At 53.0% G+C, this 20,789-nt stretch overlaps 1 protein-coding gene and 1 long non-coding RNA gene across 2 annotated transcripts; both read left to right on the top strand.

The window, feature by feature from the left end:
• Window positions 1-289: 289 nt before the first annotated feature.
• On the top strand, window positions 290-20,444 carry LOC132248251 (C-type lectin domain family 4 member F-like). Its single transcript, XM_059721276.1, has 8 exons — window positions 290-630; window positions 10,334-10,462; window positions 12,840-12,944; window positions 15,846-15,953; window positions 17,738-17,824; window positions 18,552-18,703; window positions 18,842-18,948; window positions 20,293-20,444. The coding sequence occupies exons 1-8, from the start codon at window positions 609-611 to the stop codon at window positions 20,441-20,443; spliced, it is 861 nt and encodes a 286-aa protein (XP_059577259.1). The 5' UTR covers window positions 290-608; the 3' UTR covers window position 20,444.
• On the top strand, window positions 5,091-7,284 carry LOC132248260 (uncharacterized). Its single transcript, XR_009459451.1, has 2 exons — window positions 5,091-5,784; window positions 7,037-7,284. It is a non-coding gene; the product is annotated as an uncharacterized LOC132248260 (long non-coding RNA).
• Window positions 20,445-20,789: the final 345 nt, after the last annotated feature.

Here is a 20,789-nt window from a genome sequence, read left to right on the forward strand (position 1 = left end):
ACAACACCAAAAGCATACTTAGAGTCAGTATAAATGGTTCTGGTTTGATTTTTCGCAAGAATGCAGGCACGTGTTAAAGCAATGAGTTCAGCAACTTGAGCAGAGTGAGCTTGGGGTAAAGAATAGGCTTCCAAAACAGCATACTGAGTGCATACTGCATATCCCGCAACTAATTTGCCTGCATCATTTCTAAGACAGGAACCATCAACAAACAAAACAAGGTCAGAGTTCGGGATAGGAATGTCCTTGAGATCAGTTTGAGGGGTTAAGAATTGAGCTGTGATAGACAGGCAATCATGAGGCTCACCATCAGAGGCGATTGGCAGAAGTGACGCAGGATTCAGAATTGAACAGCGATTTAAGGTTACATTTGCAGCTGACAGTAGAAGTTTTTTATATTTCATAAGACGGGAATTGGAAATGTGCTGAGTTTTGCCCATGAGGAGAAGGGCCATCACAGCATGTGGAACTGCAACGGTTAAAGAGTGTCTCAAAACTAGAGAATCTGCCTTTTCAGCCAACAAGGCAGCAGCTGCAACTGAACGGAGGCAAGGAGGAAGTCCCGCAGCTATGGGATCAAGGGCAGAGCTGTAATACGCAATTGGGCGATGCTTTTCACCATGCAGCTGAGTGAGTACTCCTAAAACGATTCCTTCCCATTCATGACAAAACAAGGTAAAGGGTTTTTTATAGTTAGGGAGTTCAAGAGCGGGAGCAAGAGTGAGGGCTTGCTTAAGGGCCACAAATGCTTGTTTGGCTTCAGGAGTCCAAGGGAGGGGTTCCGGGGTGGTATCATGAATGAATGCTTGCAAGGGTTTTGCAAAAGCAGCATAACCCAGGATCCACTGTCTACAATAACCCGTTGCACCCAAGAATCCCCATATCTGTTTTCTAGTCATAGGTTTGGGAATGTTGAGGATAGCTTCAACTCTACTAGGGGAAAGGTGTCGTTTTTCTGCCGAGATATTACGCCCTAAATAGTGTACCTTAGACTTGCAGAGCTGCAATTTAGATTTTGAGGCCTTGTGGCCTTTCTGAGCTAAAGCTGTGAGGAGTGTTAAAGTATCTTGCTTACAGGTTTTTAAAGTGGGTGAGGCTAACAACAGATTATTAGTATACTGAGCAAGGGTGGACCCCCCTTTGAATGTGATAGGATTCAAATTTTTCTTCAGGATCTGGGAAAACAGGGTGGGGGACTCTGTGTATCCCTGAGGGAGTCTTGTCCAGGTATATTGAAATCCCTGATAAGTAAATGCAAACAGATACTGGCTATCCTTATGGATGGGGATAGAGAAAAAAGCAGAACAAAGATCCACTACTGTGAAATATGTAGCATCTGAAGGGATACAGGAAAGAATAGTGGAGGGGTTAGGGACCACGGGGAAAGCGGGTAAAACAGCAGCATTTACAGCTCAAAGGTCTTGTACAAAGTGATAAGTATCTTTACCAGGTTTCTTGACAGGTAGGATAGGTGTGTTACAAGGGGAGTATGCTGGGACAATGATCCCTTGTTCAAGGAGTGAGGAAATGACAGGCTTGATCCCTTCCTCAGCTTCCTTTGAGATGGGGTACTGTGGGACATGAGGAAGTGGCTTGGAAGGGTTCAGGATGATACGCACTGGTTCAGCACTCAGCATGTGCCCCACTTCATTCGCATGGGTGGACCACAGTTGTGGAGGTACTCGTGCCAACAGTTCCTCTTGCAAGTAGGAAGTGTCAGGATCAGAGTACTCCTGGGTTAGCAAAGCCACAAGCTCGGTTTCCCTCTGTTCCGGTACCTCAAGGTAAACACCATCTGGGCTACAATAAATCACACATCCCAGTTTACACAGCAAATCCTTTCCAAGAAGGTTGACAGGTGCACAGGGGCTAAGAAGAAAGGCATGATTTTCAGACAAAGGGCCAATAGAGATGGAGACAGGTTCAGAGACGGGATGTGGGATAGGTTGTCTGCCTATACCGACAGCATTTACAGTTTCAGGACAATGAGGTAGGAAAGGAAATTCAGTAGCCTTTAGCGTGGAGCGGGAAGCTTCGGTATTAACAAGACAGGAGACAGGTTTATCAGAAATAAGGCATTCAACAAACGGACCAGATTGGTCAGTAGCAAGCAAAGGAGCGATGATGTCACTGTCCCTTAGGCTGTCCTATTCAACACTGGGGATATTGACAGGAAGAGGAGGTGGGGGTTGGGGGTTGGGTCTTTGGCCGGGGCGGTTGGGGCATTCTGATTTCCAATGTCCTTCTTGCTTGCAATAATGACATTGGTTCCCATAGCCTGGGCTTTGTGGGCCCGAGGATCTATCTCTTCCCCTGAATCTACCCGGTCCTCCCCTTCCCCATCCTTGTCCCCTTCCTCTACCTGGACCCTGCAACTGAGAAATCTGTAAGGCCATTAACTTAAACTCGGCATTGTCTTTGGACCATTCCAATTTGTTATGAAAATGGTTGGCTGCAGCAAGGACTACAGTCAAATCTTTAGTTTCCCAGCCAATAATTACTGTTTGAATTTTCTCAGCAATTTTAGGGTTAAGTCCCTGGACGAATGCTGCCGCTATTGCTTGTTTAGCATTTCTGACCGGGTCATCCATTCCTGAATATCATTCAAATGCCTATTTGAGGCGTTCCAAATAGTCACTGGGGTGTTCATTTTTGTTTTGTTTACAGGTATTTATTTTGGTCCAGTCTGCCTTTTTCGGGTAAATTGTGAGAACTGCCCGAACCAAAGCATTTCTCTTGTCAACAAAGTCGTGGCCAATCCCTGGGTTTTGATCTGGCCAAGTACAGGCAGTGTACAGACGCAGCATAGTTTCCTTGGGCAAAATGGATTACATGAGCTGATTAATGTCAGCCCATGTTGGATTATAACAATTTATAACAGTCTGCAATTTTTTCTGAAATTTTTTTGGGTCTTCCCTGATCTTTGGGAATTTTTGAGTTAAATTGTAGCGATCATCTAGAGTCCAGGGTGCATGCACGGTTACTATATTTTGTCCATTGGTGCCAATGCCCAGCATTTGTCTTAGAGGGTAAACTTGTGCAGCTCGGAATCTAAGATTGATGGAAGATATTTCCGTGCCTATTTCCATTCTTCTAAATACACCTGTGGTGGGTTGTGACCCAGGGGTAAATTGCCACACTGGTGATGATTGAGTGGCAGGGATGGTGCATGAGTCTGGACTATTAAGCTCTGTGGATGGATTTACTGAAGGAGCTTCAGCTAATGGGTCTCCAGCCTGGGCTGCAGCCTGTTGCTGAACCGGTTGTTGTTGATGTGGGAGTCCCAGGAAAGCAGGGTTTGAATGAAAGTCAAGGATATCCTCTGCTGGCTCTGGCAGTGGGGGCACCCTAGGCAATGCTGGATACATTGGAGCGGTGGCTGGTGTGTAATTTGGGGGAGCAGCCAATTTCTCCCGAACAGCTTTTAACTGCTGTTTTAATTTTTCTTGAGAGTCTTTTAGACTTCTAGTTTGAGATTCTGTCCGCCTTTTGGACATCTTATTATACCAATAAAAGAATGCATCCCACTGGTTTTGTGGTGTTTTGGATCCACGGGACTCTAAAGCCCCTCTTAAGTGCACTATTTTATCCTGATCAAATGTTCCTTCCTGTGGAAATTGCTTCATGGGATCATCCCTAGTATACCAGTTCCACTTATCCAGGTACTTGCAAGCCTCGGGAGAATAGTGTGTGTACATATTCCAGAGTTCCCTTAGGGGGGACTGGAATTTGTTTTGACAGACCTGTTCCCTGTTTTCAGTCACACGGGGAGACGTAGGATAGGCTTATTTAGGATGTCCAGGCCACTCAGTGCCTTGCCCTGCGGTTTTTTCACTGCCCAGACAAAAGGCTTCTGACCTGACACTGGCTCATAAAATGGAAATGGGGAGGGAAACACAAAAGGGATCCTTTCACTTCTGTTTTGGCAGAAGCTACTGGGACAAGGGGTTTGGAAAAGACAAAATCACTCTAAAGCCCTGTCCACTGGGTCACGAGGTTCCAGTTGGGCCCCCTTGCTTTCAAAACTGCCCTGTCAGGCAGAATTGGGGCGGCTGAACCCAACCGTAGTCCGAGACCTGGTCTGTGGCTCATATTTCTAAATACACACACACACACATGCATTCAGTCAGCCAGACTCCCTCCCACATTGCCTCAGTTAACTAACTGCAAGCCCAATGTGCTGTTGGATGGAGGTGATTCAGACAGATTCTCCCTGAACAGAACGGACGTTACCAGACAGGATTACCAGACAGAAAATTTTAGCCGGCAGTAAGGTTCAGAATGACCTTTTTTAACAAGGTTCAGATCCAGTTATCACGGCCAAGTTGGAAGCCTATGGGCAGTCCTCCTCCGAAACCCCAATAGAGATTTTGAATTAGGTCTCTTACCTCTCAAGTTTGACGCCTCGGGGTTCGGGGGGCAGAGGGGGAAGGCAGTCCGCGGTCCTCCTTCCTCAACACATGTTCTGGATCCGAGTCACGGCGCCAGGAATTGTCGTGGAAAGACACACAGCATACTTTTGGGTCAGGTCAGCAGAAGCTTTTATTCAAATGAAACTACAGCTGTAGGGGGGACTCCAAAGTGACATGGATTTCTCAAGCACTTGGAAGGAGTTCCCCCCCAAGAGCAAAATCAGGAGGCTTATATACTTTTTAACAGTCACTACAACTCATGTGATCATATAGTGAGTGGAGTTTGCTAGAAAAAAGCAGCTACAAACACTACCTCATACTGCCTTGCTGTTATCAGGATGGGAACTATGGGGGAGACAAAACGAGAACTAACACCCCCTTCTTGAACCTGGAACTCAGAGTTGTACATACTTTTTTTTCTGCTATCTTCAAGGCCGTGGTGAGCGAAGCAGTTGCAGAGGAGTTACAAAGAACAAACACTTTCCCTTATCTGTTCTACTGTACAGAGCCAGCAATTCTCCACAAAGCAGTTATGTCATCTTATAACTCGTATGATCAAAGTTTAAGGCATTTTTTTTTTTTTCTGATTCCACACTTGGTTTTTGGAGCTTGGGTTGAGTCCCAGGCTTGAAATCTTGCTGTTTTGATTGGTGGAGTTCATCCCCCAATCAGGAGGCAGCAAGAGGAGTTCAGTCACGCCCCTTTCCTGAGGGGAGGGGGAGGAGTTCCCCCCCCCCCTCCAGACCTGATTGAAGACTGCAACACTCAGGTCGGGAAGACTTCATGGATGGAGCCCAGGAGAGTATAAAAGGAGCTGCGTGCCCATCATGAGGGAACACCTCTGGGACAGAGAAGAGCAGTGGCTTAGAAGAGTAGAGGAGAGCTGCTCAGCAGGGCGAAGCAGTAGCCCAGAAGTGCCCCTGAAGACTTCTATCAGCGGAGAACAGCAGACAGCTCCAGCAGCTCGGCTCTTGGTGTGCAGCATGGCGCATGGCGTCCAGACCCTGGGAGCTGCGTGAGGCAGCTCAGGTCTGCAACCTCTGGTGTGCGGCCAGAGACACAGTGCACAGGCCGGTGCATGGAGTAGGACCTTTGGAGCACTTGGGCAGCTCAGGTCCTCAACCTCTGGAATGAGGCTGGGAGCTCGGTGCAGGATGTGCTGCACGGAGGGTCCAGGAGTGAACCGAGCCTGGTGCTGCATGAGGCAGCGCAGGCCTCCGACCCATAGCAAAAGGTTGAGTCCAGAGAGCCAGATGGTGATCGGGCTACTGAGCCAGCCGACAGGGCCGAGCCAGAGGCCCCAGAAGCCCTGCATAGAGGAGCCCTGTTCCAGGGGACAGCGACCCCCCCCACCCCCTGAAGCCCACTGCAGGTGAGAGAGCAGCCTGGCACAGAGGATGAGGGCCACTCTCCAGGCCTGGAAGCTGTGAGTTGCAGGGGAAGGAGGATTCCCACAGGGGAGGGGAGTCCCCCCCGGTTAGTAAAGGGCTCCTGAAAGGGGAGGTCCCACAGAGAGGGCCCCCCTGAAGTTACCAGCTTCTTTGTAGGGCTTGGGAAAAGCCCAAGGGCATTGGGGTTTCCCCTCAGGATTGAGTTTATCTTTGGGGTTTATCTGTTTCAGATCAGATACTTACCTATGACTTACCTATATTTGGAGCACTGGTATAAGGTTTTATGTCATTTACCCAGAGGGTATATTTATGTTATTTGTTTAGATATCCTCTCTCTATCTTTCTATCTCTGTCTCTCTGTCTCTGTCTCTCTCTTTTTCTGTGTCTCTCTGTCTGTCTGTCTGTCTGTCTATCTGTCTGTCTGCCTGTGTGTCTCTCTCTCTGTGTCTGTCTGTCTGTCTCTGTCTCTCTCTGTCTGTGTCTCTGTCTGTCTGTCTGTCGGTCTGTCTGTCTGTCTCTGTCTGTCTCCTGTCTCTGTCTGTCTGTCACATATGTTTATATCCATGTTTCTTTTCCTTGTGAAAAGTTAATGTGAATAAATTAGTATATAGTTCAGCCCCTGACTGTCCTGGCCTGGTTCTATAGGGGCAGAGGGAAACTGAGCCGTCTGCAGTTCCCACCCCACAGCACACCTGCCAGCTAACAATCCCCTTCAATTGGAGAAGGGGAGTATATTCCCAAGTTACCTGGGCTACACTTACATCTTTTTGTTCCACAAGAGTCTGTGTTTGCTCGGAGCTACAGGACAGACCCACAGTGGGTTCAATCTAAAATTGTAAGCGCCACAGGACCCATATCATATACAGTCCAGACTGATGATGGACAGGTTTGGAGACGTCATGTGGACCAACTGCATGGGTGTTCTCCTACTGATAACCCTACAGCTGAGCAATCTCCAAGCACCAATCCACCACCGACAGACATGGAGTCATTGGGGAAGTGCCTATCTGTTCCCACCCATGCAAACCCTTTGCCATCGCTGTCAGAAGGAAGCGTCGCTGTTGAGTCTCCAGATAGGCTGACAGACCGTCATCTGCTGAACCCCTCACTGAGTCCGGTTCTGTGGGAAGACCTCAGCAGAAGCAGGGTCCTCCCAAATGGTTGTCTGGCTATTCTGTCTAAGAGTAAGGGGTGTTGTGTCTTACTGTGTTTTCCTTTCACTGTCCCTTGAAGGCCAAATCCTCCTGTTCAGCACTGCAGGGTTCAGTTGCTGGTGGCAGTTTCGCAGCTCTGGGGACTCCGTGTTCTCTGCCACGAGGAGCCAGGGGCATCCGTGGTTCCTCTCCCTGCACAGGACTGGATGGAGTCAGGTCAGAGGCAGAGCAGGTTTAAGCTCTGCATACATATACTGAGGGCAATGGTTAAGATCCACCGTGGATACAATTCCGGAGAGTTATAATAATAAATGACTGATAGTTCAACACAGCAGTGTCCAGAGTTTTGTTGCTGAACTCACAATTTATCAAAAGGAAAGCCAAATTGAAATAGAAGGAGCCGCATCCCACACCTGGAGCCAGGGATGGAGGGGAACAAGGCTGGGTCAAGAGATTTGCTTTTCTGTTGCCTTTTCTGCACAGAGGCTCAGTGCCCGGAGAAGAGGGCGCCCGGCACTGCACCAGGGACCAGCTCACATTGTCCAAGGCCGATCTGCAAGTGCTGCAGCCATGGCCATCCCTGCCCGCAGGGAGTGCACAGCATCTGCCCTGCATGCTGCCCCTGCACTGGGCCAGACCGCTGCAGCCAGCACCACTCGCATGCGCCCGTGTCTCCCCCTGCCTCGTGCGCGTTTGGGCCGAATCCTGGGGCCGACCGCACACCCGACACAAAGGCACGTCCGCCCTGGCTGGCCAGCGCCTTTCACTCCTGCAGAGCCTGGAAAAATTCATGCTCCCATGACAGCTGTTCCCAGATGGCAGGACATGCAACCGTGAGTTTGAAATGCAGCAGAACAGATTGCGATGAAATCTCAGGGCAAAAGCCTTTTTTAATATCAGAGCAGCAGGGTAACGGGACCAGCTGCTCCAGGGAGCTACAGACCCTGTGTCCCTGGAGGTTTGCAAGCAGAGGCTGGACGGGGTCTGTGTGCGGTGGGTTAGGAAGAGTGTCCTGCTGCCTCCATGCAGGGGCCTGGATTTGATGCTTTACGTCTCTCCAACCCAGTAATGTCACAGTGTGGTGGATAACAGTGCCACCTGCCGAGTCCTGCTGCAACATGCAGGAGAACCCAGGACTTTTTTGTAATCCCTTTTCTTGAGCCAGCTGGTAGTTGGTTGGGACAGGAAGCAAGCTCTTGGGCACAAAGACCTGCGCTCTTAGCCTGAGAACCCAGCTAACCCAGTGCAGTTGTTGCAGGCAAAGTCAACAGACTCCAGGGTTGTCTGGACAGGAAAGTCCCTGCCAAGGGCAGGGCGGTGGTTCTCTTGCTCCATCCTGCACTGGAGACTGCCCAGGTCTGCGCCCCACACTGCCAGGAGGACGTGGACAGATTGGGAAGAGCCCAGTGCAGAGCAACCAAAATGATCAGGGCCTGGGAGGCAAGATTCATAGATTCATAGATTCATAGATGCTAGGGTCGGAAGGGACCTCAATAGATCATCGAGTCCGACCCCCTGCATAAGCAGGAAAGAGTGCTGGGTCTTGATGACCCCAGCTAGATACTCATCTAACCTCCTCTTGAAGACCCCCAGGGTAGGGGAGAGCACCACCTCCCTTGGGAGCCCGTTCCAGACCTTGGCCACTCGAACTGTGAAGAAGTTCCTCCTAATGTCCAATCTAAATCTGCTCTCTGCTAGCTTGTGGCCATTGTTTCTTGTAACCCCCGGGGGCGCCTTGCTGAATAAATACTCACCAATTCCCTTCTGCCCCCGTGATGAACTTATAGGCAGCCAGGTTGTCACCTCTCAACCTTCTCTTGCGGAGGCTGAAGAGGTCCAGGTGCCCCAGTCTCTCCTCGTAGGGCTTGGTCTGCAGGCCCTTAACCATACGAGTGGCCCTTCTCTGGACCCTCTCCAGGTTATCCGCATCCCTCTTGAAGTGCGGCGCCCAGAATTGCACGCAGTACTCCAACTGCGGTCTGACCAACGCCCTATAGAGGGGAAGTATCACCTCCTTGGTACTGTTCGTCATGCATCTGCTGATGCACGATAAAGTGCCATTGGCTTTTCTGATGGCTTCGTCACACTGCCGGCTCATGTTCATCTTGGAGTCCACTAGGACTCCAAGATGAACACCTTGGAGTCCACTCCAAGACTGCTGAGCACAGATGGAAGAGCTGGGGGGATTGAGTCTAGAGAGGAGAAAACGGAGTGGGTATTTGACCAGTCTGCAGATCCCTGCAGGGCGATGCAGAGAGGCTGGAGATGGGCTGTTCTCTGTGGGCACAGGGGACCGGACGGGAGCAATGGTCCCGAGCTGCAGCACGGCAAGCGGAGGCTGGAGCAGAGCAGGAACACTGTGACGCCGAGCAGGGCCAAGCACGGGAACAGGCCCCAATAGACGTGGGGAGGATCCATCCCTGGCAGGTCCCAGGAGCAGGTCGCACAGACGTGGCTGGGGTGGTGTAGCGAGGGCTGGTCCCGCCTGGAGCTGGGGCTGGGCTAGATGACCATGTGAGGGCCCTTCCAGTCTGACTTTCCAATAGTCCTTTGACCCTGAGTACCTGGGTGGTCTCTCAGTCCCCGATTAACCAGCATGTGCAGATGAGGGAGCACAGCACCAGGAGGAGATGACAATCTAGTCTGGTCTCCATCCCAGCGGGGCTGGGAAAGGTCACCTTGGCTTCTGGCATGGAGGCCAGGGCTATATGAAGTGGACATCGAGACACTGCCCTGCACCGGTGTGGAGAACATCCATCTGTAGCACCTAGCACCAGCCCCATCGCACTTGTCCAGCTCTGCCCACGATGCTGCCTCGGCCGTGTCCTGCCCCAGATCCATCCTGGTTCCTGTGCCCTTCCCCGGCTCAGACTCCCTGCCCTGTGGGGCTCCAGCCATGCGGGGCTGCAGCAAGGGGGGAGCCGGGTCATCGGGCATGTCTGCCCCATGGCCTGGGCTGCCCTCTCTCCCTTTCCCACGGCCTCTCCCCTCCAGGCTCAGCCTGCCCTTCCTCTCCTGGGGCTGGGCAGAAACCCCTGATCTCCATCCAGCCTGGGCCACTCGCAACCAGACCCCACATCCCTTCCCCCGGCGACACAGGCTGAGCTGAGCATTGCCTGCAGCTGCCCCAGCCCCCTGAAGGGAACCGCCACCCTGTGAGGCGATAACACCTCCATCCGACTCGTGTCACAGGCAGTGAGTGTGGTTAACACTTAATGTTGGTGCTGTCGGGGGAGTGCAGCTGGGTGTGGTGTGGGGCTTGTTTTCTCTGTCTCACTTGACGGATGTAGCATTTTTTACTTGGTGGTCAGAGGCCTTTGGTTTCACTTGGTCAGAGGATTTGCAGTGCTTAGTCCCTACATTTTTGTGCGTGAAGGATACTCTCACCGAGCAGTTGGGAGGAGACGGCGGCTGGGTTCTCCGTGCACGATGAAAGCAGCAGCAGAAGAGCCTGTGTATGAGACCATGGTCATGTCAGACGTTCCTCGCCAGTCTTGTGGGAAGGGTAAGACTCTCCTGTTCTCTGCTTTGTGCCTTCTTCTTCCTAAAAGGCTTCTTGCTTGTGAGCAGCAGTGTCCTGGGGACAGGGCACAACGCCGCTGTGCAACACACACAAACAATGCGGGCTCCCACGCCCCTCACCTGGTCTCCCATGGGACCATGGGGGCTTAAACCAGTTTAAGAATGAAAAGGCTCCCTCAGACTGGGGCCGGGGGGTGTGTGCTTACTGTGCCCGACCCCTTTAGCCTTTTGCTGCTGGTTGCAAATGATGCTAGAAACCAAATGTTGCCGGTTGCAGATGGTGCTAGGACCGCAAAGGGAGGCGTCCAGCACTGCGTACTTCCATTCATCCTGGCAGACCCGGTCCCAGGAGTGCCACGGTCCCTCCCCATGTGCGTTTCCAGTGGGGTCCTGGGAGGGGGCATAAAGGGCGAGCCTTGTGCTCACTGTTTCCCATGGGTTAGCTGTAGGCATGTGTCTGCTCAGTGCCTGGGCACTTCACCCTCCCTGCCAAACCACCAAACAGGAAATGATTTTGCTTCTGAGAATGATCTCTATCTGGCCCTAGGCACCATCTGGGGAAGAGAGATGTGCTGAGAGCAGGGATTTGGGTCCAGCAGAGAAAGGCCCAGTGACTGGGTGCTGAAAGCTGGAGAATGAGGATCACAGAATCACAGACAACGAGGGCTGGAAGGGACCTCAGCAGGTCACATCTAGTCCAACCCCCTGCTCCAACCAGAACCAGCCCCAACTACATCATCCCAGCCAAGGCTTTGTCTAGCTGGGTCTTGAAAAACCTCCAAGGATGGAGATTGCACCGCCTCTCTGGGGAGCCTGTTCCAGTGGCTTACTAGCCTTTTAGTGAGAAAATTCTTCCTAATTTCTAACTAAACTTCCCTTGCTGCAACTTGAAATTCAGAGCAGCAAGAAGGTCCAATGTGTAAGAGTCCAGGCAAGAACCCTTAGCACAGCTTACCGAGGCCGAAAGGGGGATGCTCCCTTACTGGAAATAGTTTCATAGTTTCATAGCTGGTAGGGTCAGAAGGGACCTGAGCAGATTATCAAGTCTGACCCCCTGCCATGGCAGGAAAAAGTGCTGGGGTCAAAGAACCCCAGCGAGGTGTTCATCCAGCCTCCTCTTAAAGACCCCCAAGGTAGGAGCCAGCACCACTTCTCTTGGAGGTTGGTTCCAGATCCTAGCCGCCCCGACAGTGAAGTAGTGCCTCCTGATGTCTATCCTAAATCTATGCTCTGATGTCTAGTCTGAATCTACCCTCCTCAGCTTGTGACTGTTATTTCTAGTCACTCCCGGGAGTGCTCGGGGGAACAGGGACTCCCCCAATGCCTGTTGGTCCCTTCTGACTAGTTTGCAAATGGCCACCAAGTTCCTTCTTGGCCTTCTCTTGTGGAGGCTGAACAAGTTCAGGTCCTGTAGCCTCTCCTCATAGGGCCTGCCCTGCTGCCCCCGATCATGCGAGTGGCCTCCTCTGGACCCTCTCCATGCTGTCCACATCCCTCCTGAAGTGCGGCGCCCAGAACTGGACGCAGTACTCCAGCTGTGGCCTGACCAGTGTCGCATAGAGGGGAAGGATCACCTCCTTGGACCTGCTCATGATGCATCTGTGGATGCACGACAAGGTGCGGTTGGCCTTACTGTCCGTGTCCTGACATTGGCGGCCCATGTTCATCTTGGAATCAATAATGACTCCAAGATCCTTTTCTGCCTCTGCGCTGACGAGAAGGGAGTTCCCCAGCCTGTAGGTCTGCTGCTGGTTCTTCCTCCCTAGGTGCAGCACCTTGCACTTGTCAGTGTTGAAACCCATCCTGTTTTCATCCGCCCACCCCTGTAACCCATCTTGGTCTGATTGCAGCCTGTTCATTCCTACTAGTGTACCCACTTCCCCCCATATCTTAGTGTCGTCTGTGAATTTGAACAGGGTGCTTTTCACCCCCTCGTCCAAGTTGCTGATGAAGATGTTGAACAGTGCAGGCCCAAGGACCGAGCCCTGCAGAACCACACTGCCCACATCCCTCCAGGTCAAAAATGTCTGTATCTAGATTAGAAACACACCCACAGCATTTGTGGAAGCAGAACCTCAGCTGTCATCTTCAAACCAGGTGAAGCAGTAATTGTCACAGCCCGCATTATGCAGGGGTTCAGTCTAGATTGTGATGGAGGTCGTGTCTCTTGTACTGGATGTGTGGGAATGTCTTACTCCCACCAGTTCCCCCAGGTGGGTTGAGTGATGTGTGGGCACACGCGTGTGCTGCCTTCTGAGGGCCTGACTTGTTGCAGCAGTGTGGACAGGAACTACAACTGCAGACCGTGCGGGGGACACTGATTGTGTGATTCTCCCTGGAGATGTTTCTTCTTGTTCCAGGAAACCTTCCTGAGTCCTCCCCAGAGAGATCCCGCATCCTCCACGCTCTCCTCCTGCTGCTGAGCCTTCTCCTCGCGGCTTCTCTTGGTGGAGTCACAGCCATGTGTAAGTCCAGCACCAGTCTCAAACACAACTTTGATGTGAACTTTTGTGACTCAAAACTGGTTCACTGGATGTCAGTAAATGTAGAAAAACTAGTGTGGTGGGGCACTGTTGGTGCCTGCCACTTTAAGACTGAAGCTAAGCAGCCAGCAGGTGCTTGATTAAGGCAGCCATTTTAGCTCCCTGGCTGCCTATATAAAGAGGTCAGTTCCCTGCTGGTTGGGAATGCAGCAACATTGTCTGGCTGTGAGAGTTTGTGTATCATCCTGGAGGTAAGGGAGGAGCTGTAGTGGATGGATTGGAGGCTCCTGGTCCTGGGCATGACCTAAAACTGGACCCTGCCCGGAGTGGGTGGCCTAGTGGGGCTCTCAGTGGTGCAGGAGCCCCCAGGAAATGCCAGGCCAGTGACCCACCCAGTGAAAGGTGGGTTGTGGCACCTTAACTCTAGCCTCCACCTTTGGGTGGGTTGTGTGACACCGGAGGCAGTTGGTGCCAGGCATGGCTGTGGCCACCTGAGCCTTGTGAAGGTGCAAGACCCTGCGAGGGAAAGTTGGGGGCCAGGCATGGCTAAGGCCACCAGAGCCCTGTGGGGTGTGAGATCCTGAGGAGGGAGATTGGGGGCCAGGCACAGCGGTAGCCACCTGAACCCACCAGGGAGTGAAGCCCCATGGCCCTCAAGTGAAGGGGGAGGCGTGGAGCCCCAAGTGAAGGGAAGTAGGCCCAGGTAGGTCTTTGGATGCCTGAGGCTGAAGTTTGGGCCACAGGCCTGGTAGATGGGGCTCAGCCCATGAGAGAGGGGCGATTTCTGGCCCCAGTAAGTCCTCCACTGCTGGGAGGCCGAGCATGGGTCAAAAGTAAAATCCTAAGTAGCACCACAACCTGCTGCTCCTGTGAGACCCTGGAGCACAAGTTGTGGTGTGAAGTACCCCAGCTCCCACATCCAGAAAGGGGGACCTGAGAGAGAGAGAGTGGGGCTGGTGAGAGAGGCTGGAGGTAGAGTACCCCCTCGACTGGTCCATACTGGGGCCAGGACCAGGAAGGTCAAAAGGGCCAGGGGACCACCGTGAGCGACGTCCGGAGCAGAAGGCCTGGGGTCCCGCCTGGCCTTGGAGGTGAGGCCAGGGCCTGTGTGGCCAAAAGTTCTGGGGGGACCATGCCCGAGAGGGGAGATAGCTACAGGGAGCTCGGCAGCCTGAATGATGGCAGAGTAGGCCGCCTGAGGGGAGGGATTAAAGTGGGGTCCTGATAGGAGGATTCTGGAGCCCAGTGTGGGGCTGGTGTGACTAACAGCTGGATGCCATCTGCAAGGCATGGGCTGCAGTGTAGGGAAGGTTTGGAGCCACAGATAGTGGCCCCTTGCATTGGGGCATAAAATAGGCAGCCTCCTGCCTTAATTAACATCTTGATTAATTAAGAACAAGGCATGGCAGGCGAGTCAGGTGGGAGGCGTGCCCAAAGGCAAATGGAGAACCTAGCACTGTGGCTAGGCAGGAAGCCCCACTTTGCCACACCTAGATATATAAAAAGAGCAACTGGGCACAAGCTGAAGCAATCAACCCTCAGGGAACACCCAAATTACCACTGCCCGACCCCGCTGTGCTCTGCTGCTTTGCCTTGTCAGTGCAAATGGAATTGGGCCAAAAATGAGGTGTAGATCCAAAGATTTCAGGCCAGATAGGGACTTTCCCCAGCGTTCACAGTCAAGGGAAAATGTCCCTTGGAAGGGAGCGCCCCAGAACCAGAACCATTGCGCTCATCAGATATCACTATGAAAACCCCAGTTCCAGTATGTGCAGGACATTTAGCAGGGGGTGGTCCATGCTGCCGGCAGCACCAGCACAGTGCGGGGAAACTGTTCTGGCTTTGTTACCTGAGGTGCATTCAGTGGGTCTTTTCTGGTCATAATCGCTGGGCATCTCACCCTGCTCCATCTCCTCCAGTGTCCTCCATAACTTAACACTTCCCCCCATCCTGAACAGACATGATCGCTGCAGTGTCTGGTGATGCCTTTGTGGGCTCCATAAATATTGTGAATGGAAATGTTCTTGGTCCTAGGAGATGTCTGGTTTGGAGAAGAAAGACACAGAGGATAGAAAAGGCTTCTGCTCATTCTGTGCTCCCAGCATCCTAGTCTAGCCGTGCAGTCAAAGCTAAGGTCCTCACTGTGGAGGAATCCTGTCCCAGCCTCCTCCTCTGCCGGGGGCAGTCTGTCCCTCCCCTTTCTCGCTCATGTGTCTATGACTCCAGTTGCTAAGCAACCCACTCGTCCTAGGTGCCTGAGGACAGGTAAGGGGGCGGGAACTCAACCCCTCCCTTGTTTTAAGCACTGACCTCATGGCATGGAGGTAGGGGCTTGAGCCATGTCCCTGCTGTAGGGGACCAGTGATGCTTTTCAAACTGGTTGGTCGGCCTCAAACAACACCTGCCCTACTCGTTCTTTTGCAAAGCAGCCATGTGGCCCAGTGGAACAGAGACTTCTTCAAAGCCTCTGCTCCTCTGTATTCGGGACATAAACTGTTCCACGTCCCCCTGTCCCTGAAGAAGTTGGCCCTGCAGCACCCTGTAGATGTAGCTGCAAATGGGTGAAGCTGTATGGATGCACTGGCTCTGTGAGCACGCAGCTGTTGTAGATGGTCCTGGACTGTGTGGGTTGTAGGTGTGTTGTTGTGGGGCCCCTGGCAACCAATTAATGGGGATTCAGGAGGAAACGGTCTTCCCAGCCTCTAAGCCAGTTCAACTGACTCATGTGTAGACAAGGCCGCATGAGCACTGGCTCTACAGCCCATTGCTGTACACAGCCTCACTGATGCTCTCACTAGGCAGGCACGGGCTCTTCGTTCTCCTCTGGACAAATGACAACTCTTCCCCTCTCCCTAACTGAGCCTGCTCTGACGTCCTCCCTAGATTTCCAGGAGTGGCGGGAGAAGCACCGAGTAGCCGAAGTGGTTCAGAGAATCCGAGACTTCTGGAAGGAAAACAGCACTGTGAACATGTCTGTCCTGGAGCAGACGGGTGAGCAGCAGCACGGGACAGACTGGGTCAGACCAACGGTCCCTCTTCCTGTATCCTGTTGCCAACAGCGGCAGGGGTGGATGCTGCAGAGGGAGAGTACTGAAAATGCTCCATCCCCTCTTCAACACCCTCCCTGATGCCCCCCAGCACTGGGTGAGACACGCCAGACGAAACGTCTCCACCCATTCTGTGCCACAGCCACGAGCAGATCCATCCTCCAGCCATGTGTCCAGCCCCTTCCTGCCCCTGGCTCTGCTCTCTGCCCCCACCCCTCCTGGGGCAAACAACTATACACAACTACAGCATGTTGCGTCAAAAAGTCCCATCTCTTGCTAGTTTTAAAACCGACACCTACTCATTTCAGTGTGCCCCCCCCGGTTCTGGGAGTTGGTGAACACCAGGCCCCTCTTCCCTTCATTCACACTCATCAGTATTTTATAGACCTCGATCTTATCCCACCTCAGCCTTCTCCTTCCCAGTTGAAGAGTCCTGGCTGTTAGACCCCGACTCCATGTGGCGCCCAACGACTAGGGAGACGACGATCCAATTGCTCATGGATCCTGTTACTCATTAGCCAGAGCAAGCAGGGTGCAAACGCTACTTGCACACATTGCTCACAACAGCTTTATTCAGAATGGAGACAGCTTTGGGCCAGGTCCCCAAAAACAAAAAAAAAGGGGACCTGCACTGAACATCAGTTCTTTTTACACTTTATACACCTTGGTTCATACATATCAATATTTGTTCCCCCTCTGTCCCTCCTTCTGTTCCACCCATTTCTCCTCTCCTCTCAAGCTCTGCCTCTGTTTACTGTTTACTTCATTAGCATGGAATTGCTTATGCATTACCTTCATTTACATGCCTCTCTGCTTAGAGCGCATGCATAAGACCATGACCCTGGCTTCTTTCAGTCACTTGCTGGTTCTTTCTGGTTTCTTGCTGACTCCTCCTTCATCTCCAAGGTCTTGCTTCCGCTTTATTTCCTGATGATAGCCGGTGGGCTGCACCTTGTTCTTCTTACACAATGGCTCTAACACTACGACTTTGTTTAGAAAACTGCTTGCCTAACCATTTGCAAGGTTGGTTATTTCTAATATATCATCCTGCCTTGTGACCAGCAGCTTTTGCTGGGACACAGATACAAGCCTTTATGCAGCTGCAAATCCAGTGCTCCCCAAAATCCAAAAATTGTTACCCTAACAACGGCCTTTTCAGTCTTTAATTTGTTTTACCCCTGCCTGCTGTCGGCCACTGCCCTCCCACTTACTCACAAGAAGAAGCATCTTATGCTGCTGGTGGCAGTAGGGTTGGAGCATTTGCTCAGCCATGATGGTCAGGAGGAGAGGTACATGATGGTCATGTACAGGAGGCAGGGATCTGGCGTGAGCCCTGTTCTTCGACCCACTGATTAGCTGGAACAAGTGTTGAGCCAGGTTTGAGCATCGTGTGCCTTCTTTGGGTCTCCTTTCTACTCTGGGAAGAAGCAGCCACTACCTGAGGCTGAGGAAGGGCAGGTGATGCTTGTCCAACCCGCCTTCCAACTATTCGGTGGGCCCAATACGAGAGGCTGCTCCCAGCCCTTGCCTCTCGTTGGCAGTGTTGGCATTCAGTGTGGTGGGGTGGGTGGGTAGAGACCCTGCTGGGAGGCACAGTGGGGTCAGATGGCAGGGCCAGGAACACCATCTGTCACACACGTCCTGTCCTGGTTCGGGCATCACCTCGTGTGACCTGCTCGGGCTCACACCATGGGGCTGCCTCCTGTGAAGCCTTTCCATCCTTTCCAGGCCAGCAGCTGGTGGGTGAAATTCAGCCATTACGGGGCCTGTGGGAGGAGATCGTCTCGCCCTGCGCTGTGCTCCAGGAGCAATACCGTGAGTACCAGAGGCAAGCGCTGCACTCAGGTCTGCTAGGGCAAGGGTTGAAGTGAGGGGGAAGAGATCCCCCACCCCTGAGCCAGGCCCACGGTGAAGAGATCGAGCTCAGCAAAGTTCCCAGGACTGTCCTACACTGAGTGGGGCTTAAGCCCCAGCAGAGCCCCTGACGCAGGACATTTGTCCAAAACTGGGAAGAATTCATCCTCTTTGGGCAAACTGCCAAACGTCCCATTGGCCCCGGGCTGTGGCCACAGGAGCAGGATGTGGCTTGGGGAGCATCAGCCGCTGGGGCTTCCTCCTAAAGTGGAAGCACTGGCACATTCACATAATGCTCTGCCCTGCCTAATTACCTCCAGCCTCTCCACAGAGCTAATTAGCCTGCCAGCATCACCACACACAGGCAGATCCCTTTACCAGTTATCCCAGTCCTTGTCCCCGCAGGGTTACACAAGTGCAAGGGGTGTCACCTTGGGACCCATCAACCTGCAGGCAGGGCCCTGCCACTCTGCAGGCTCCGATTGTCCAACCCTGCTTCCAACTATTCAGTGGGCCCAATACAAGAGGCTGATCCCAGCCCTTGCCTCTTGTTGGCAGTCTTGGCATTCAGGGTGGTGGGGTGGGAGGATAGAGCCCCTGCCTGGAGGCTCACAGCAAGCTGCATCCAGGGTTCAGGTGGAAATCCGGCGGTTGCTGTTCACCTCATGCTCCTGACCTGAATCTGTAGGCACTCTCCTGACCAGGGTTTCCCAAGGCTGGAGACATCACGGAGGGAACCTCTACTACTTCTCAGAGAAGAAAAGTTCCTGGGAGGAGGCCGAGCAGTTTTGCGTGTCCCAGAACTCGCACCTGAGCTCCGTCCTCTCCCGGGAAGAGCAGGTGAGTGCAGGGATGTCTCAGGGACTTCCCCGACCGCAGCACAACAGCCTCCCTGCCAAGCCCTTCTCCCCCATGGCAGTGAGGACATTGCTGCCCTGTAGCCAGGGTCACACTAATGCTGCTATTTGTGTCTGGTAGGAGTATCTTGCCACGGAACTCAGAGGCGCATATCACTGGATCGGGCTGAGCGACCGTGAGGCAGAAGGCTCCTGGCGCTGGGTGGATGGCTCCAAGTACACGGAGGGGTAACGGCACTGGGACACTCTGGCCTGGGTGGAGCCTCTTGGAAATTTCTGCTCGCTTCAGAGCATAATCTTGGGCTGGGAGAGCCCTCAGGAGACCTCTAGTTCATGTCCTTGCTCCAGGCAGGGCCTCCCAGTCTGCACCGCCCCACACAAGGGTTTGTCTGACCGACTTCCCCAGACAGAGATTTCCCCCCTCTCCAAGGACCTGCTTTTGTGCTGAACACCCTCAGAGCTGGAAAGGTCTCCCTAAGCTCCCACCCAGTTCTGCCAGCCTTTCCTTGCAGGTCAGGTTTTCTAGACCTCTGATCCCTTTGGTTGTTCTGCTGGCGTCCCTCCGTGGCGTCTTTGTGTTTCTTGAAGTGTTCCCCATCGCAGGCTTCCAGGACCTCTGCGCTTCTCTAGAGATCAGTTTTGCAAAGATGAGTGGGCTCCAGCGTGACATGGCCCTAGCTCCTCACTCAGTAATGGTTGGAGCTGGAGGACAGGGGATTAGAGGTTGTGCATGTAGGCCTTGAGATGGTGGAGGTGTGGACAAGGAGAAGTGAGGCCCAGGACTCCCCTGGCAATGGGGAAAGGGAAAGGTCCTGGTTGGGGAGGTTTGTGCCCCTGCGGGATGGGGGAAGGAGGAGAGGAGGAGCACACGGGGTGCGTCTGCAGCATGGCAGCACAGCACTCAGCCTTGCTGATGAGGAAATGAGCCCTGGCTACCCACTCCCACCCCTTGGGCATCCACACCACAATGCAAAGGGGGCACCTGGGGCTTTCCAAGCCAGGCTCTGGGGTGCAGGTGTGAAGGAGAGTGCTAGGGTGACACCCCACCTGCATTGTCTCCTGGCTGATGTGGGTGGACAGAGCTTATGGTACCAGGATGCAGAGAAGCCCTAGTGACCGTGGTAAGGAGGAGGCAGCAGAGGAGGCTCTCAGAGCTGCAGGCACAGGGGAGTGGGGGGCATCATAGGCTGCCCCTGACATAGCTGGGGAGGAAGGGCACCGGGTGCCACATCCTATTCTACCTCTTGGGTGTGCAAGTGGGCTTGGGCACCCAGGTACCGTTTCCTTCTCCCGTTTCAATCCCTGGAAAACCGGTAATGCAAACGGTGGGTGGGTCCTGTTACTCCTCACTGCTTTTTGGTGACTGAAGGGTGACATGGTCTTACATACTAGATGCACTCAGGGGTTTTCAGGACATGAACAGGGTGGCACAGAAGCACACCTAAAATGGGAAACAGAAGCTGGCCCTAGGAGTCTGCAGCGGCCTTTGCCTATAGAAGAACAGAGCCTAATAACCCCTGGTCAAGGGTGCCTACACTGGCCAGTCAGCAGGAAATGTCCTTTTTTCCCTAGGTTTTGGACAGAAAGCCAGCCGGACAACTGGGATCAGGGAGTTGGAGGGACAGAAGACTGTGTTCACCTGAGCAAACCACGTTATGAAACATGGAATGATGCCCACTGTGCCCTGCAGCACCGGTGGATCTGTAAGGCGGCCCTGGGGTAGGCCACTGTTCTCCCAGGGAAGCCACGCAGTAGTCTGGGACCATAGAGTAAGCATCTGTAAAGCAAGCTCACACATAATAGGTTAAGACAAGTTCAAATAAGTGCTTTTTGGGAAGCAGTAATAGCAGTTAAGAGTAACAGCCAGTTTTCTGCTTTGCGATAAGAGCCAAATTGCATGTAGTCAGCTAGCAGCCTAGGATCCCCAAACCGCGGGCACGCAGCTCCAGAAAGCCTGACCCCCCCGCCGCTGGCCGAATAGGTCCTGATCTAAGACAGGCTGGGGTCTGGTCTCCATTGTCGTGACCTGGCAGGTGTGAGCGTGGCACAGCCCAGGAGACACCAAGGGA

Source organism: Alligator mississippiensis, chromosome 2 (assembly GCF_030867095.1).
Source record: "Alligator mississippiensis isolate rAllMis1 chromosome 2, rAllMis1, whole genome shotgun sequence".
Taxonomy (NCBI): Eukaryota; Metazoa; Chordata; order Crocodylia; family Alligatoridae; genus Alligator; species Alligator mississippiensis.

Coding starts and splice junctions, on each gene's coding strand:
- LOC132248251 (XM_059721276.1), top strand. CDS start 609: ATGCTTTTCACCATGCAGCTGA. Junction 18,704..18,841: donor TCCTCTCCCGGGAAGAGCAG/GTGAGTGCAGGG, acceptor TGTGTCTGGTAG/GAGTATCTTGCCACGGAACT. Junction 18,949..20,292: donor GGCTCCAAGTACACGGAGGG/GTAACGGCACTG, acceptor TTTTTTCCCTAG/GTTTTGGACAGAAAGCCAGC.